Source organism: Salminus brasiliensis, chromosome 7 (assembly GCF_030463535.1).
Source record: "Salminus brasiliensis chromosome 7, fSalBra1.hap2, whole genome shotgun sequence".
Taxonomy (NCBI): Eukaryota; Metazoa; Chordata; class Actinopteri; order Characiformes; family Bryconidae; genus Salminus; species Salminus brasiliensis.
Window position 1 is genome coordinate 23,448,260 of NC_132884.1, and position 18,138 is coordinate 23,466,397.

The 18,138-nt window shown below is 40.1% G+C and overlaps 1 protein-coding gene across 3 annotated transcripts in view; it reads right to left on the bottom strand.

Annotated features, from left to right (window-relative positions):
* pde4ba (phosphodiesterase 4B, cAMP-specific a) overlaps positions 1-18,138 on the bottom strand; it is a 199,244-nt gene that overhangs the window by 13,540 nt on the left and 167,566 nt on the right. For all 3 annotated transcript variants that reach the window (XM_072684239.1, XM_072684240.1, XM_072684241.1), the window contains one exon: positions 5,189-5,301. In XM_072684239.1, coding sequence (XP_072540340.1) covers positions 5,189-5,301 — 113 coding nt within the window. The remainder of the gene's footprint in view (positions 1-5,188; positions 5,302-18,138) is intronic.

The window sequence follows — 18,138 nt, forward strand, 5'->3', positions numbered from 1 at the left end:
ACAGCATCTGTTCAGAGGCAAAACCATATAAAAAACACACAGTAAAACACATCCGCTCCTGCATCAGCTCACCTTTTTCCAGCAATTAACTTTTCCAAACTTTCGGTGCTCCTTTCTCTCGAAGCAGCAAGCTCCCATTTTGAAGCGGCGGGTTCAGTCCTGCTGTGAGTGTATGTGTGTAAGCGTGTGTCCGTGTGCTAGGGCTAAGTAATGCTGAGGTTTGGCATTTGACAGACGCAATAGTGTTACTGACTCACTTTGAGCTGTGTGCGCTGACTACCCTCCAGTGTATGAGTGTGTCACCCTCTACACACACGCCCTCTAATGCTGGGCCCTCCCTCTACTGCCTCCAGTATACTCACACACACACACACACACACACACACACAGTAGTAGCTCTTAGCCAACTGCAACATAGTTTACAGTGTAAATAGTCTTTGCACTGGAATGAGATCCAGCATAAAGATGAGATCTAAGCTGTTCCTGTCATCAATGTAAACAGCTCACACACACATACATGGTTTTATACCATAATCTCAGGATGGGGTCACACATAAATGGGACATACAATCACATATGGGCATTGTGCAGTATATATTTATTACACACACACACACATTTATATATATATGGTAACATTTTCAATTAATATACATATTTCATGTAGGCCCCTTGATATATATATATATATATATATATATATATATATATATATATATATATATATATATATCAAGGGGCCTACATGAAATATGTATATTAATTGAAAATGTATATTGTATTTACATTTTCTATCTTAATGTTTTTTACTTTTTTGCATCATTTTTGCTTCTTCTGTAAAATTACTTTTTTTTTCTTTCTATCACAACATTGAGGAAATATGTATATATACTGTACACTTTGTCCTAAGACTGCATGTGAAAACACACACAGACACAGATCCACCTGATAGCACGGATGATCCATAAACAAATCTTAAACAAAGCTGGCACACATCTACTGTCCTCAAACTGTACACTTCATACCCACCTGATACGTCTAATCCTGTGTAGCATGTGCTGGGTCAGTAGACTAGACCTGCAAACTCTCCTTACATAAGGAAAGACCTAATTACTGCTCCTGGGTCATTCTACTGCTTTCACTTATCTGGACCCATTTACACAGGAACATTCTGGTAAAGTCTGTACCTGTATATCTGTACACTGCAGTTCCTCACCCTCTTGACTACACACAACTTACTTACATACTAGTTTAACATGATTGTTCTTAATACTTAGTAGAAAATACAAGAATACTTAATGAACCTCAGACTTAAATCTTTCATTTTCCTGTCAACTTTAATTAAATGTGATGATTATAGATATTATTGTTCTGTCTGTACTGTGTTGTGTTGTCTGTCCGCACTTGTTTGTGTTGCACTTGTGTTTTGTATGCACTGTGTCTATGTTGCACCATGGTCCTGGAGGAACGTTGTTTCATTTCACTGTGTACTCTGTATGTAGTTGAAATGACAATAAAACCCACTTGACTTGACTTGACTTGACTTGAAAGAATGAAGAATATAGATATTATCCTATTATTATTGCTATTACTACAAATTCCCGATTGCATCAGCTTTGAAACCCGAAACCCGAGTTACAAAAGCACTGTCTTGTGACTGTCACTGAGACATTGCCTCTGGAGGACACAGCAAATAGACATTAAGGAGAAACATTATTTGCAGATATTACTTTGCTTTCTTAAGATAAGCACATGTTCGCTGATCCTCTATTGATTCTGACGTCATTCGCCGTGCATATTGGAAATCAAGAGTCTGATCTGACCCTGAACTTCAATATTCCAGCTGTCCAAATATTTTCCTTCAGTTTAATCTTCTTCTACGTAGAGGCTAACTGAACCAAATCCTGCCTAGGACTTCTAGCAGCATGAAACAGTCATAATGTTTGTAATGATGTGTGCGTGTGTTTGACTATGCTAATGTAACACCTACGTCTCCTGTTGATCTACGTTATTTACAGTTACTTAGCTGTATGTATGTCCATATCCCAGTATGAGAACACTGTATCCTATCAAATTAAACAAGCAATTGTCTGGTCTTTTGGCCACTTTTGGTCCGATGTCAATTGGTATTTATCTTCTGAAGATAAGAGATAAGATAATCCTTTATTAGTCCCACAGTGGGGAAATTCACAGTGTCACAGCAGCAAAGGGATAGTAATACACACAGTTGCAAAAGTAGATAAATTACCAGTATATATACAATATAAATAATATAATATAAATATAATATAAATATAATAATAATATAAAATAATATATTTGTTATAATATTATTTACAGATTATTTACAGATAATTGCACATTGACACTTAATTGCACATGGGTGAGGCAGGGTGAATTTAACATATGAATATAAATTTAACATATTGGAAAAATGTATGTTATGTATTTAATGCACTTTTTTTCTTTTTGAAACATGTTAAATTAAGCAAATAAACAGTGATCATGCTTTAACATGTGTAGAAGTGTCTCTCTAGAGGATGTGAATCTGTTTACAATTCAACAAGACATGTAAATTGGCCACTGGTGCATAAGGTTTTGCATAGGACTGTATGGAAATACTGGCTGCACTGTATTATTCTATTCTGCATTAAAATTGTAGTTCAGTGGGCGGAGCTAAACGGTTATAGGCTAAACAGACACATACTGTAAATATGCAATGTAAACAACCTACTCAACTGAAAATCAATATTTAATGACATATACAGAGCAGATATTTTAGCTGATTTTACTGCATTTCTACACATTCTGTATGTGTGTGAAAAATATCAGATATGGCACACAATTCCCACATCAATGCATACTTCACAACATAATATATAAAAGTGTATTGCAAATTTTTTCCAATATAGATAACATCTCATCATATTGCCCACCCCTTCTCTGCACTTGACTGGCGTTAAGTATATGATGTGCATCAGGGTGTTTGTGAACTGTGTGCCTATGAATGTGTGTGTGTTCATCTCTATTGTGTTCAGCAGAGGCTCCTTGCTGTAGTGTGTGTGTCAGTTTGACGTCAGCAGAAGCAGAAACAAACAGGGAGCATGGCCTTGCCCTGCCACACAGCACTCTCTTCCATTGTAGTCTGCACCCGGCATGGGCTTAGGAAGGAGACAGGAAACCTGAGTCACACAGCTGCACCGCACACACATACACACACACACACACTCATTCAGACATGTCAGACAGAGCAGCAGCTGATCGGATACCGGTCAGCATGTGTATTCCACTTGCACAAACACTTCCAAAAAAAATCCTGCTCACTGAAAAATGACCATGGACCATGACATGCTCATAGACTACATCCAGGCCCACTGGATTTTGACTACTATGATTCTCTGCTTTGTGAATTCAAGAGGTGACACAAGGTCAGATTCATGCTCATGTGTTAAATGGCACATTTCACATTCAACCACTTACAAACTTACAGAGCTTCCAACATACTGGCAATCATGATTTAGAGACTGGTTAGGGTCCTGAGTAGCATTCGGCACTAAATACACTGTTTATACAGATCATTTTTCCTTACTGCTGCAATCAGGGATGCATGAATATGGAAATCTTTGGGAATATTTGGGAAATTCTTTAGGCAATTACCAGCTGATGTCTGATGACACATAAATACAGTCAACGCAAATAGAGAAAATACCTGTCCAATATATATTTCTGTCTGATATGTTTTTAAAGCAAATATCTGCAGATATCAATATGATTCCGATATCCTTATGCATCCCTCATTAAAATTCTTAGCAGTATGAATGTATGAGGTGATAGAGATCTAATTAATATTTAGTACTAAACTTAACACACAAATATAGCAGACCAGCCACTACACTAGCAATCAACATATACAGCATATTATCTAATGTTCTGCACTCTGTAACAAAATACAGTACACTTCCCTCTCACCCTTTAACTAGACCCTCAGACAAGACAAGCCTCCTAGACCTCATCTAATATCCACATAACTGCAAGCTGGTAATGCAATCAACTCCAGAGCAGACACAGTAATGTAGCTCCAGCTCCAAACCAATGGCGGAAAATGCTTTACAGTAGCGTCAGACATGCTAAAACCTGCTCAATGAGCAAAGCAGACCTGCTCTGCTCAACTCCCAGCAGCTTCTAAGGAGGACTTCAGCCATGTATAAAACCATGCTGGAGGAACAGCTGGTCCAGGAACAGCTCACCGTGGCCCTGGTTTAAAGGTTCTAGGATTCCAGAGTTGTATGGTTGAAAGTGGTGGTTTGCATTAGCAGTGACATCTAACAGATGTAGTAGACGTGTTTTCTCTCCAGTGCAATAAATTAGCAGCCTGAAGAGTACTTGTGTGAGGGCTAGCCCACTGGCCCGACTCTCAATAGCTCCATTCACTAAAGCGGTCAGACATAGAGACGCATGAAGACTCTGACAGACTCTAGACAAAAGCAAGATGAATATTTGGGTGCAGCGCTGAGACCAGGAAACAAAGCATCAGTCCTTAGCAAAGTGTCTCGAAACTTACTTTAGCCCAGCTGTGTGAAAAAACAAGGCATGAGCGGTTCTGTGGTTGTGCATGTGTTCGCTTTTGCACATTTTCAGGACAATAATATTCTGATTTTGTTGGGAAATTGGAGAAAAACAAGGCTGACCTACAACATCCACTACTTTTTTGGATTCTGAGGTTCAAGTCGCTCTAATTCCTTTGGGCAAAATTTGCTAGATTCGAGATAGAGACAGGCCTAAAGAAGAATTGTTTGACCCTTAGTGGAACAATATACCACACTGGTACTATACAGTATATAACATTCTTAAAAGGTCCCACTGTACCATCTGTAAGGCGTTTTCCAACATTGAGAAGAACCCTTTAACCAGCCAAAGAACCATTTGAGTATTCAAATGGATCTTGTCATTAGCTTTTACCCAAGAACCCATGAAGAACCCCTTTTTGAAAGTGTCACATTGCATATTAAATACATCACATCAACACAGTTTACACTGATGCATCCAATCAAGTAAATTTAATTAATCACTCTTTTCAATGTAGGACTCCTGATGTCCTGACGTTGCATAAAAACAAGTGTGTATGTGTGTTTAGATATGTTTGTGTGTGTATGTGTGTGTTTGCACATGCTGAAGAATCTCTGCTCACCTTGTTGGAGGCCATGTCGCTGACCGAGCGGTACGTCTGGATGGTCTCCAGCTGGTCTAGGCACCAGTCCAGCTCCTCCATGGTCTCCACGGCCAGCTTCTGGTAGGAGTCGTCTGGGTAGAGGCACAGAGAGACGGGCGCACGGTCAAAACCTTCCTGCATGGCTACTCCAGCACCGGCCGCCAAGCGATCCTTCATCCTGGGCTCGCGCAAACACACAGAGTGGCTTGCGCTCACACACACACACACACAGACACACACTGTATGGCTGGCTGGCTAACTGGAAGAGTTGTTTTTTCTTCCCCCTTGCTCTCCTTCGTTTACTGGCTGAGGCTAGGTGATACTGCCTCCTGGCTCTGTGCCCCTTCCTCTAAGCCCCCTCCCTCTCTCTCTACCACTCTCCCTCTACTTCTCTCTCTCTGCTGTGTGAGTTGTCTCTTGGCTCTGTGCCTTCAACCTAATACACCCCCCATGTCGGCTGTGATGTCAATAGAGAGGAAGACAGGGGGGTGCTTTGCATAGCCCTACACACACACACACACACACACACACACACACACACACACGCACAAACAAATAACACTTCCTCATTTACAAAAAACTAAACCTCAGGCCAGGAAACACAAACACACATACATACACACATACACATTGTTCATAATACACACACACACACACACCGCATTCACTCACCGGCGCTCTCTCACACACTTTATACCACATCTGTACTCCATTCACACTCACGCTAACAAGCTAACAGGCATGTCTGAATTTGTGCAGTTGTTCTGACCTCAGCCTGGACTCAGCTGACCTCTGTGTGGGTCAGTGTGAAGCAGCAGAAGTGCATAAAAGGGGGGAGAGGGCCTCTGAGGCTCTGGGACACACATCGGCCCTTGTGTGGCTCCCAGCTGCACAACAATACAGCAGAGGAGTGTTCATAAGAACACAGGCCTGGGTGTGATCTCGGCTGGGTGGGACGATATGACGAGATCACTAAAATACGATACAATAAATTATGTCACTGCAAGAGTTTCAGTACTGGTTCGGTTTAACTGAACACACTCATAGGAATGTATTGTAAAATACTGTAATGAACAACTGCCAGATTCACATGATGTCAAAAGGCTTCACTACTGGTTTGCTGGTGCACTGGGCCTGTTCCATCTAATCATCCATCCATCCATCCTCTTAACTGCTTCTTCTTGGTTAGGGCTGTGATGCCAACCCGGAATCTTTAACTGCACAACTGTTTAAATCACTTTAATTATGGACTAATTTGTTATATACATCTATATTATTCTTTCTGTAGTCAAATGTAATATTCCTTATCATTTTTTAAGACTAATGACAATAGCACGTCCAGGAGTCAAGGACCAAGAGGTTTTCCTTGTATATGAAGCACATAACCAGGCAGCAAACCATTCAAGCACTGAAATTGTTCTTTGTGTTGTCATAGTTTTACACTATACATGGAAATGTTAATGGACACCCCTTCTAATGAATGCATTCAGCTACTTTTAGCTGCAGCCATTGCTGACACAGATGTGCAGATAAACACACAGACACACACAGGTTGTCTATTACCTGTAGACAAGTATTGCCAATAGAACATGACTCTCTAGAGCAGAAAAGCATAAACCTATTGGCACCATGCCTAATGCCAGGGGTGGACTACATGGGTATGAAGCCCCTAGCATTGAGCTGAGGAGCAGTGGAACTGTGTTCTCTAGAATGATCATGCTCCATCCAGTACTTTTGGGATGACCTGAGGAATGGTGATCATCCAACCCAATTATCTCACTAAGGGTCTTGTTCCTGAATGCAATCAAATCCTCACAGTGATGCTTCTAAAAATCTAGTAGAGAGCATTCCCTGGACAGTACAGACAGTGAGTTCAACAAAAGCAGGACAAACTCTTTTTAAGTACCTTTTGATTTTCAAAGAAACAATGCATGAGCAGGTGTCCCAATACTTTTGTCCGGTGTTTGTTATGTGTTTTAGTGAAATTTAAATATCACTGGACAGATAGAGCAGCTGGAAAATACAGATTTCATGGGATGTTACCCTAAAGCAAACGCAGTGTCCATCACTGTGATCATCTGACTTGATATATAGATATTAAAAGCTATTTGATTTATGTAAGCGGTCCTTCGTCCTGCAGCTATGCCACTAAAGTTTAAGGTTCATCACCGACATCCCTGACTGAACTGGAGCAGGAGCTGACCCTGAGCTAAAGCAGAACAGAGCACTGAACCTACACTCATATCAGGCAATGTTCTTACTGCATAGCATATGATAAAGTGTAATATACTGCTCATAAATATGATTTTACAATGTGTGGATAGACACTGAACCACAATCCATCTTTTATTAGGTTAGATCTGTTTACACATCACAGCATCGGGATCTTTCACTATCACACATTATACCACCTTTATAACCTAATCACAGCTTCCTTCTCCCTCTCTCTCTCCCTCCCTCTCCCTCTCACACTCTTTCTTTCTGACTAACCCTCCTTCTCTGACTCTCATGACTCTTTCACACTGCCCCCTGTCCCTGACTCTCACAATCTCCCTCTCTCGATTTCTCACTATTTTCTCTTCTCCTCATTCTCTCCCACTCTTTCTGCATCTCTCCTTCTTTCTCTCCCCTCTCTCTCTCTCTCTCTCTCTCTCTCACACACACACATACACACACATTTCTCTCTTTTTGTCTCTATCTGTCTTGTTTTTGCCACCTTCTCACTCTTCGTCTTTTTCCCCACTTTCTTTCCATCTCTTTCTCTTTTATCTCTTGTCTCAAGCACACACACACACACACACACACACACACACACACACACACAGAGACACACCAAAAGGTGTGAAGCCCACAGTGCTACTCGCGTTGACGGCAGCATAGTGGGAGTTAGACAGCGTGGAGATGAAAGGGCCAGTGAAGTGGCTGACCACACATGCGTAAGAGGAGTTTTCTGCACAGCCACACACACACACACACACACACACTCACAGACACATTTGGGGATAGCGGGCAATGGCCCAGGAAAAATTCAGACATATGGCCATCTAGCATCTACCCACAAAGCATGAGGTCACCCACTCAGAGATGCTAAAGGGAGGGAGCGCTTTGGGCGGTGGGCAGCGTGGACGGCTCTGGGATTTCAGAGTAATAAAACTCTTTTCTAAAATAAAGCTCTAATCTGTTTTCCCCTTTGATAAGCACACATAGTTAAGAGGTACGCAGGAACTGCGTGCTGAAATGTCACTCTGACATTTACAGTAATAGTGCTCTACATGTCATATCTTCTGAAGTGTGGGTGTTTGTGCGAGTGTGTGCATTCAAGTAAACTTATCAGGTCCTTCAAGGACAAAGCTGGGGGCCTGGGGAGGTGGATTAAGCAGCACAATCAGTGCTGTTATCACTGTAGATGAGTTTTGCGGTTTAAAGTGTGTGTGTGTATATATATATATATATATATATATATATATATATATATATATATATATATATATATATATTTTTTTTTTTTTTTTTTTTTTTTTTCCCTTTCAGGTTGCATCATGTTGATGTAGAAGACCTTCCATGAGTACTGCTTCAACTGCGTGTGTGTGCGTGTGTTTGTGTGCACATGTGTAAGATGTTGTAGAATGAAGAGGCGGATGTGGTGTGTTTGTGGTAACAGCTGAGTTTCTGTTACTGCCATCCGAGAAGTGTGAGAATGGACATGCACATTATGATATTCATAAAAACAGTAGAATAAAGAACAATACAGAGCCCCTCAAGTTCCTACAACACACTCCTACTGCATCACTTCACTTTAACATGAATTTTTACTGAACTGAAAGATGAACAAGCTTGGTTCTAGGGCATAACAAGACTGCAGAGAGGTTTAAGTAAGATTTTTAGCCTACCAGGACATGAGCAATTAGGAATCCTAACACACCGGAGGAAATGACTACCAACTACAAATTCCAGATTTCTATAGGTAAATGCAGTACTGTCAGGTCCTAGACCACCCATTCTTTATTTATCTCACCGGTCAAAACAGCCTTTAGGTATAATTTACACGCATGTTTCACAGGAAATGACACAACTACTTAATCTAATATCAGTAGACTTCTCAGTATTTAGTGAGTCCACTCTACGTATAGTACGGCTTCCATACTTTTCAGGACACTCGCTTTCAGTTTATCAAAGAAATCTACAGGCAGATTCTTCCATATTTCAAAAGTTCATTCTTAGAATTTGGAGCAAGTTTTGCCTTGCTTCTCGCCCTCCAAATAATCCCAAGCACATTAGATGATGTTGAGGTCTGGACTCTGGTGTAGTCAGTCCATTGTTTTGAACAAAAGTAGCTTCAGCAGTTTGATTTGCAAATGTACAAACATGTTTTTCCTCTCAGATTCCCAGTGTTTAGTCATCTTCTAGCAACTCAAGGATGGATAGAAACACCTGTGGATTTTCTCAGATCTGAAGCGGGAGTGGATCTTCATTTTTTCTCTCACTTGCACAGTTGTTAGGAGTCCCATTTTCTCTGTATCTTTCCATCATTAACTTCAGCTTTGGAAACATATTTTCCATGGATATTTCCCTTGTACTTAAAGGATGTTTTGACTGGAAATTGAATAAATTAAGGGTGATCTCAGGTCTTTTACACTCAGACTTTTACACAGTACTGCAGGTTTACTGAATTTCACAGCTGGGTGCAGTTATGGAGAATTGCTAAGAAAACTCTTAAATAATAGTTATTATAATAAAAATAGTTATTATAATAGTTATATAATAACAGTTATTCAGACTAAACTAAGCTACTGCTTTTAAGTTTTTATTATTTTAACCCCTTAACCTGTAGGCTTATTATTTGACTAATAATTCTAAACGTTATTATTCAGTGAGTACTGTGATTTAGTTGGTAGCTACTACTCAGTTTACACCTTTTCGGACCATTTCAATTAGTCTATTCATTATCGGATGTCTGCTGGCATTTTAAATAGTGTAAAAGGGCCAAAAACAGAGTTATGTTTCGATATGGCAGCAATGAGTTATTGTACAGAATACATTTGCCCTTACATAACAATAATTTACTCAAACAATGGCAGTTAAATAATCTGTTTTCCAGTGTCCTGAAAACCCCTTAAGCCGAATCTAGTTTGAAAAACAGAAGTTTATAAGCGGTCAGATGTTTACCAGAGAGAAGTGGTACGCATGACTGTGTCACACTCAGCCCTGAGGTACTGAATACAACAGACGAACTATCAGCTGTGTTTACCTCAGGTCAACCCACCATTTTACAAAACTGCATTTTACTGGCCTCAGGTTCCACCATGAACAACATCGTATTACCTGTACACAACACACTTACTGTGCAGTTCAACCCAGCTGCACCAATCTTCTAGTCATCTAGTCCACATCTACTCACTTCCACTACTCTACACACAAAGCAACACCCAAATTTATTGATTGATTGTTTGATTTGATTGATTGATTTATATATTTATCAGGGACAGTGCACATTAGTCAACATTTCAGTTTCCACACCAGTGTAAATGTACCAGAGTTAGCTGATAAGCTCATTTTCATCTGTATTCCCTGGGCAGGTTATTACAGACTAGTGTCATCACCTCGAAAAGCACTTATGAACTATGAGCAAGAACTTGCATGAGCAAGCAGTGCCACAGAGAAACACATGATTTTGCTTTATGTTAAGTCTCATATTTGTATTTTAAATGTTGATATATATATAGCGATAATATGTAGTGGGCTTATATATATATATATATATATATATATATATATATATATATATATATATATATATATATAAGCCCACTACATATTATCGCTGCTACTGTTTTACAACTACTGTTTACTTGTGTACATGCACAATACACTTTACACATGCACATCCAACTCTACTCGCACAACATGCATATGCATCTATACTGTACTGTACTCTAACTTTCTTTACTTTTACTTAGCATTACTTTAGTGTACTTAGTGTATACATATATTTTATGTTACTTATTCTGGTTTTCTTATTTTATAGTAATATTTATAAGAATATGTCAGGAAATGGATACAAAGTAGAATTATATTGTACAGTGTAACTATTGAATCTTGAATCTTGTTACCTCACCACTAGTACTACTATCCTTCTATAGTATTAACTGACCCAGTAAAAGGGAGCAAGCCCATGTAAAACCTTAAAAAAATGTGACAAGCATCTGTGAAACATTTAAAACGATTAACATTATTGAGTAGATTATACTTTTTTCAGTATATGACAGTGATGATAACTGTTGGCCTTTTGGTCAAGTGTTTTCAGTGTCTTCATAAACAGACACTCAATTGGTTTCAAAGTTGTCATGCTTGTTTTTGAGCAGCTTGTAAGACAGTATGTTAAATGTGATACAATCATATCATGCTTAAAGAGTTTAACAGCCTCTGTTTGTAAGTATGATCTCACATTATATAGATGGTGTCGCCCGGTGCGGCAGAGGCTACCCCAGCTTGTTTTAAAAAGCACATTGGAGCTTGGACAAACTAGCTATGCACTCCTGCTGTATAGTCTTAATGACAACAAAGGTTACTTCGGGTTTGACGTTGTGTCTAGAATTGAACATGCTTTTTAAATGGCAAATTTGAATCTAGGATCACCCCAATATATTTCAAATACACATAAACACAAACACATCAGGTTGATGTAAACATGAGTGACTTAACCAAGGAAATACATCTACCATTGCTGATGACAGGTCATTAATACACAAATAAATACATAATACACAAGTTAAACAAAATAGGGCCCAGTGCTGATCCTTGTTCTAGTCCACAAATCCACAAATCCACTCTACACACAAAGCTACACCAATCTTCTAGTCTTCTAACTCACGTCTACTCACTTAGACTACTCCACACAAAAAGCTACATCAATCTTCTAGTCTTATAGTCCTGATCAACTCCTTTACACTACTTTACGCACAAAGCTACACCATTTATCAAATCCTCTAGTCCAGGTCTACTCATTTTGTCTATTCTACACACTCCCTGTGAAGTGTTTTTGTAATGCCACACCATACTTTTAAGTCTTTTAGTCCACATCTACTCATTTACTGTACTCTAAACACTCCCTGTGCAGCATTTCTTAAAGCTACACTATTCTTCGAGCCTTCTAATCCACGTCTACTCACTTACTCTAGCCTTTCTGAATAGTGGCGTCACTCTGTTTGTGTTTATGGTCTTCCAGGCTGCAGCTCAAGTGTGTTATTTGCGAGTAGCATGAGAGTAGCTGTGCTGAAATCGTTCATAAGGAAGTTTTAACCACTGCTTGGCGAATGAGGGCTGAAACAAGAGAGGCATTGAGTGAGCAGGGCGGGCAGGAGAAGAGCGCGCTCACTCAACCACATGAGTGAGAAGGCTAGAAACCTCGGCAGACCTCACACGGCCCGGGAATTGTGAACACACACGAGACCACACAAAACGAGCTCCTATTTTCACGCATATTTTTACATATATCTCTCTGGTATTTTCAGAAAGTAAAACAGACAGGCTGTTATTCTCCCCCTCTGATGTGTCTGAGATGGTTTTCTGAGACAGTTGCTTTATCTGCAACTCGTTAATCTGTATCATTAACTTTATTCAATGTGCTAATATAAGAACACATCAGATCACCGACATAGCCTTCTCTCTTATGGTTAAACACTGGGTTCTTGTGTGTTTTTGTGTGTGTGTGTATATATGTGTGTGTGTGTGTGTGTGAGTAAGTATGCCAAACCCAATGGCCTGATGTCTGTCTGTCCAATTGCCCCCTCCCCTCTTTGCCTCTCTCTCTCCATCCCTTCGTCCCCCTCACAGAGCGCTCCCTGTCTCTCTCCGCAGCGGCATTCCGGAAAATATTCCACACAAGTTTATGAGGCTAAGCTTCAGAATAAAACACCAAAGCAGGGAGCAAACTGCCAAGGGGGTGTTATTGGTTACGCTGCGGCACGCAAGAAAGGAGCAGAAACATGCGATGGTGGCTTGGGCACCCATTTCTCCTTGCTGGATCGCTAGTCAGTTAAAATCAGAAGTGAAATGTCTAGAGATGTTAACGAGATGGGATAGAAGGAATAATTGAGCCAAAAATGTCATTTATGGGGTTCTTGAGTGGTGTAGTCATCTAAGCGATGGGCCTATCATTTTAAGATCGCCTGTTTGAACCCTGCCGAAACCACAGCTATATGTGGCTTGGAGTCCCAGACAGCATAATTAGCCTCGCCTCACTCTCTCTGGGTGGGTAGAATGGCCTTTACTCCCCTCCTCTATTAGCTGATATAAGAGAACTGGCAGTTAGCCTTCTCCTTCAAGCGTGTTCATTGGGGTGAAAATTGGGTTAAAAAAAGAAAACATAAAAAAACCTTTAAAAATGTATACATCTGGAAGTACATCAAATGAATAACCCCTTATGAATAACCCCTCACGCTTAGAATACACAGTAAAATCATCAGTGTAAAACTGAGGTAAATGTTAGCCCTATGAGTCTTATTATCAAAAAGAGTAAAGCAAAAAAAAAAAAACAAAAAAAAAAAACACCAGTGGTTAAATGCCCCAAAGTGTTAATTCTGAACAATACCTGTGTGTGTAAAAGTGTTTCTTTCTTAACGCTTGAGGACCTGATCGACAGCATAATAATGGTTCCTTCTTCTTCATATTGTAACATGCAGTTTGACCTTACTCTAATTAATTAAATGCTAAAACAATGCAGAGCAAAATAAACAGCCTTCATGAACACAAGCAAGATTTTATGTCAAAATATGTAAAAAAATTCAAACGCTTCAAATCAACTTCTGCAACCTTACTGCCTACAAATCTGATAAAAGAACACTAATAAAAAGGGATGTCCTGATCCAGTTATTTACTTGAACAGCTCAAATCAAGCAATCTTGTTATTTCGACACAGTATAACTTACTCTTATGTATAAGAAGCTAACAAAACAATCCAACGTCTTGCTGATTAGAGCCTCATTTGGGGAAAGACCTTTTTGTCAAACTTTTCCTTTAAGCCCAAAAAAACAGCTTGTGCCCTTGGTTGAGTTGGTCAGAGAGTTCCAGTTCCAGGAAAAGCATTCATCTTTGGGCTGCTTTACTGTGATACTGGGATTAGGCAGAGCACATTCAGAGCCTGCTGTAGATCAGACCATTTGTGTATCGACAATTAGAAAGAAGGCAAGCGTTACGCAAGTCGATAGCCCGGTCCAGAGAGGGCATCTAGGGTGAGCACGGAACGACTAGATAACACTCCGATCATTCTCCAGCGTGGGCTCTGCTACATACATACAAGCAAACACACACACACACACACACACACACGCACACACACACACACACACACACACAAACACAGATCTAGGCAGACTCACAGTCAGAGCTTTGTCCTTTCACCTGGCTTGAACCCCCTGTGCCTTAAGCTAGAGTATTGACAGGCCTCAATGGGGCCTTTGTCCCAAAACCTCCTCTCTGAGCCATTCTAACCCCGTTAGCACAGATTAAAAAGCCAACACACACCAATTAACTCCAACTTTCGCTGGGATTTTTCCCCCTCATTCACTCATTTCAGGGTTTACTGCCACGGTTCAAGCTAAAGATGGGATTGGGTCAGTGGCATGAAGATCTGCTGCTGTGGTTTGGGTTTTCTTTCTTTCTTTCTCTCTCTCTCTCTCTCTCGCTCTCTCTCTCTCTCTTTTTGTCGCTCTCCGTAATGAAGATGTTGCAATGATTCAGGCCAGCCGTTTAATGGGCACCATCTGGGCTCGAAGTCCGCTTCGGAAACTCTGCTTAATAACATCTTTTCCCTCGAGTAACTCGAACGTCATTCCACAAAAAAAAACAAAAAAAAAAACAAACAAACAAAAAACTCCCCCCAAAACTAACATCCACAGAAGTGAAGGACAGGAGAGACAGGCAGACAGGCTGAGGGTGCAAGAGACCTAGGGATATGGCTTTATACTCACTAACCCAAAGCTAAAAATCCTGTGCATATGGTTTAGACTACATGCAGTAATAAAACAAATCCTTAGACCACAGAGCCCTTTACGCTCTTCCTCTACTCTCATTTTTCTTTCCCTTCCATCATCAGGGAAACAGGATGGAAAGGATATGTCTGGTGCTTGGGAGAGAGAGACAGAGAGAGAGAGAGAGAGAGAGAGAGCAGGACAGCGAGACAGAGATAGAGAGAGTGAGAGTGAGGGAGCGGGGGGGGGGGGGGTGGTGGTTATGATGATGAATTCTCTGAATGGCTCGGAATCTGTCAGCATGTCTGGAGCGTTCATCGGTTCACCCTCTGTTGCATTCCCATGTGGCTGTAGGGGAATCTCCCATGGAGCTATCATACACTAAATCCTCTAGATTTCCTCTAAAACACAGCATTTCTGATCAAATCCACTCACTCTTATTAGATCAACAACTCCACAAGGCCTGCACCGCTCGCTCTACTGCTGTAGCTCAGAGTCATCTGTCCTGTAGACAAGTTGATCCCACAATCTTTCAAAGTGAAACAATAAAAAATAATATATATATATATATATATATATATATATATATATATATATATATATATATATATATATATATATATATATATATAAGATTTTATTTATATATATAAAAATATATGTATTTTTTGAAAATATACTTCTTAAAAATAAAAAGTGCTTCAAAGGTTCTTTGGTTCCATAAGCAGGGATATTAGATGTGTGAGTATGAGGAATGTTTAATTTGGTAAGGAACCTTTACATCAAGTGAAGATTCTTTAGACCTGCAAACATGGTTCTCTATGCTGTCACTCAAAGCACTTTCGGTTTTCTTGTTTCTTAATACTGACTAAACATTGTTCAAAGATCTACTCAGATCTCAGTATATACAAATGCCTCCTCAACAGTAACCCCAAACCCAGTTGCTGTTTTCAATTCCATATATGACCTAGCTATCCGACACTGTTTTGCTCATTTGGCAAAGTGGCCTGTATGACTTGTTTCAGTAAGCAGGCATCTGATAGGCTGTTCTGGTGAAATCCTGCATGAAATTCAATGGAGCAGTGAGTGAATGCTTCTTTGAAATCCTTCATCTGGGGCTAGGAGATACTAATTTGGTAAAGATGGACGAAGAGTTGGAACTTAATGTCTTGTGCCAGACAGCTGCCACTGAACAACACATGGTCCTGCATGTCTTCATGTCCTGTTTCACAGTTGCCTTCAAGTCCAGAGTTATCAATGCCAGTCTGCTGTAGTTTTCACATACATTAGCATAATTAACCCTTAAAATAATTAACACATAATTAACCCTTCAAACCTTTAAAAGGTATGGATTAGGGTCCATTTGAATTCTGGGACATGCTGCTTGCCATCAGCAGCTAGAATCAGAGGGAGCACAATTGGCCTTGCTCTTTCAGAAGATGGCACTTTTCTTCCACAAGTCACAATTAGTGTGATGCTGGTCAGCACAGGCATGTGTTAGCTGTTGTTTCAAAGCTGGGGAGCCGTGCTTTCCTCCAGCGATGGTGCACCAGCAGCAGTTCAAAAATATGATGGGAGTTTACATGTTCGCGGGTTGGGCAACTGGCCTTGCAAATTGGATAGAGTTCAAGCTTAGAGTTCAAGAAGGGTTATTTTATAACTAGGTGCAAAATTTACATGCTGTTTCCTTTCCATTACATTTATTTACAATGTTGGCATTAGTCAGACACTCTTATCTGAACAAACTACAATTTAATGATTTTACAGATACAGCATTGGGAGTCTTGTCTAAGGACTTATTGGTACAATGTGATGTAGTAGTGAGTAGTTGGACCAAAAAATTTTGGTTTGTATATACCATAGTAAAACATATAGTTTTATCAGATCAACGCACAGTTACAAGCTTATGTACCTTCGTAAAAAAATATTTATATGCATACATACTAAATTTCTCAAGTCACCTGTAACACACAGTTTAGAAAAGTTCTTATGAAATTCTGAGGAACCAATCAACCACTATCTTGGAAACGAAGCCTGTGAGTTATACGGGTGGTGTTGTTTTTTCTTTTTTTATTTCCTTCTCTCTTTAGCCATAAGCAGGAACTGAAACCCTGAATCTTAAAGTACGTTCTATATCTCAAATGTGACAAACATTTGACCCACCAGATTTCTGCCCTAACTTGTTTACAAAAAGAGATTAGATCCAATTCAAGAACCAAAACAAAAGGGCCATGCTTATCCTAATAAACTCTCTCTGCCTCTTTCTCTTTTTTTCTGATTCAGAGCGTTTGAAAACTTGCAGGCCCTTTGGCAAGGGAGCTCGTAGGGGAAGGGCAGTCTGTCTGCTTTAAGGCTGTGCTGACGTCAATGGCATAATTCAGATAGTTAGCAGGGTGCATGCTCACAGCTTTCAGGAGCCGAGCCAGAGCCAAAACCCGACACAGACTTTCCTCACCGAGCCACAAAAACATCTGCTCATCTCATACACTCCCACATTGCAACCTCGACATATCACTCACAGTGCGTTAGACTGTCTGCTTTTACTTGTGCTTCGCTTCTGTTAACTTCAGAACCATACACAGCTTCAGATGAAGCCGACCACGCAGAGCTCTGGCCCAGAAAGCATAATCAAAACACTAATAAAGCCGGCCGCTTTTTCATTAAAACATTCTGGAACGGTTCCTGACCATATATCCGCAGCAGCCCGCTTGGCCCGGTGTTTCTCGTACAGCTTCTTGTTCATTGTTTTAGAATCTTGTTTTGATTCAAATCATGAGCAGCAAAAGCGTATGAGCTCAAGCTCAAGGAATTCTTCAGCGGAGAAGAAACATATGGGTTGAGGTGAAAGAAAATTCCTATTTATTTACATTAATTGTAAGCAGATGGATTTGGCATCGTTGGCCCAGACAGCTAGGTCTTTCTTAGCAACTGCATGGCGTGTCTGATGCCTGGTCCTGAGTT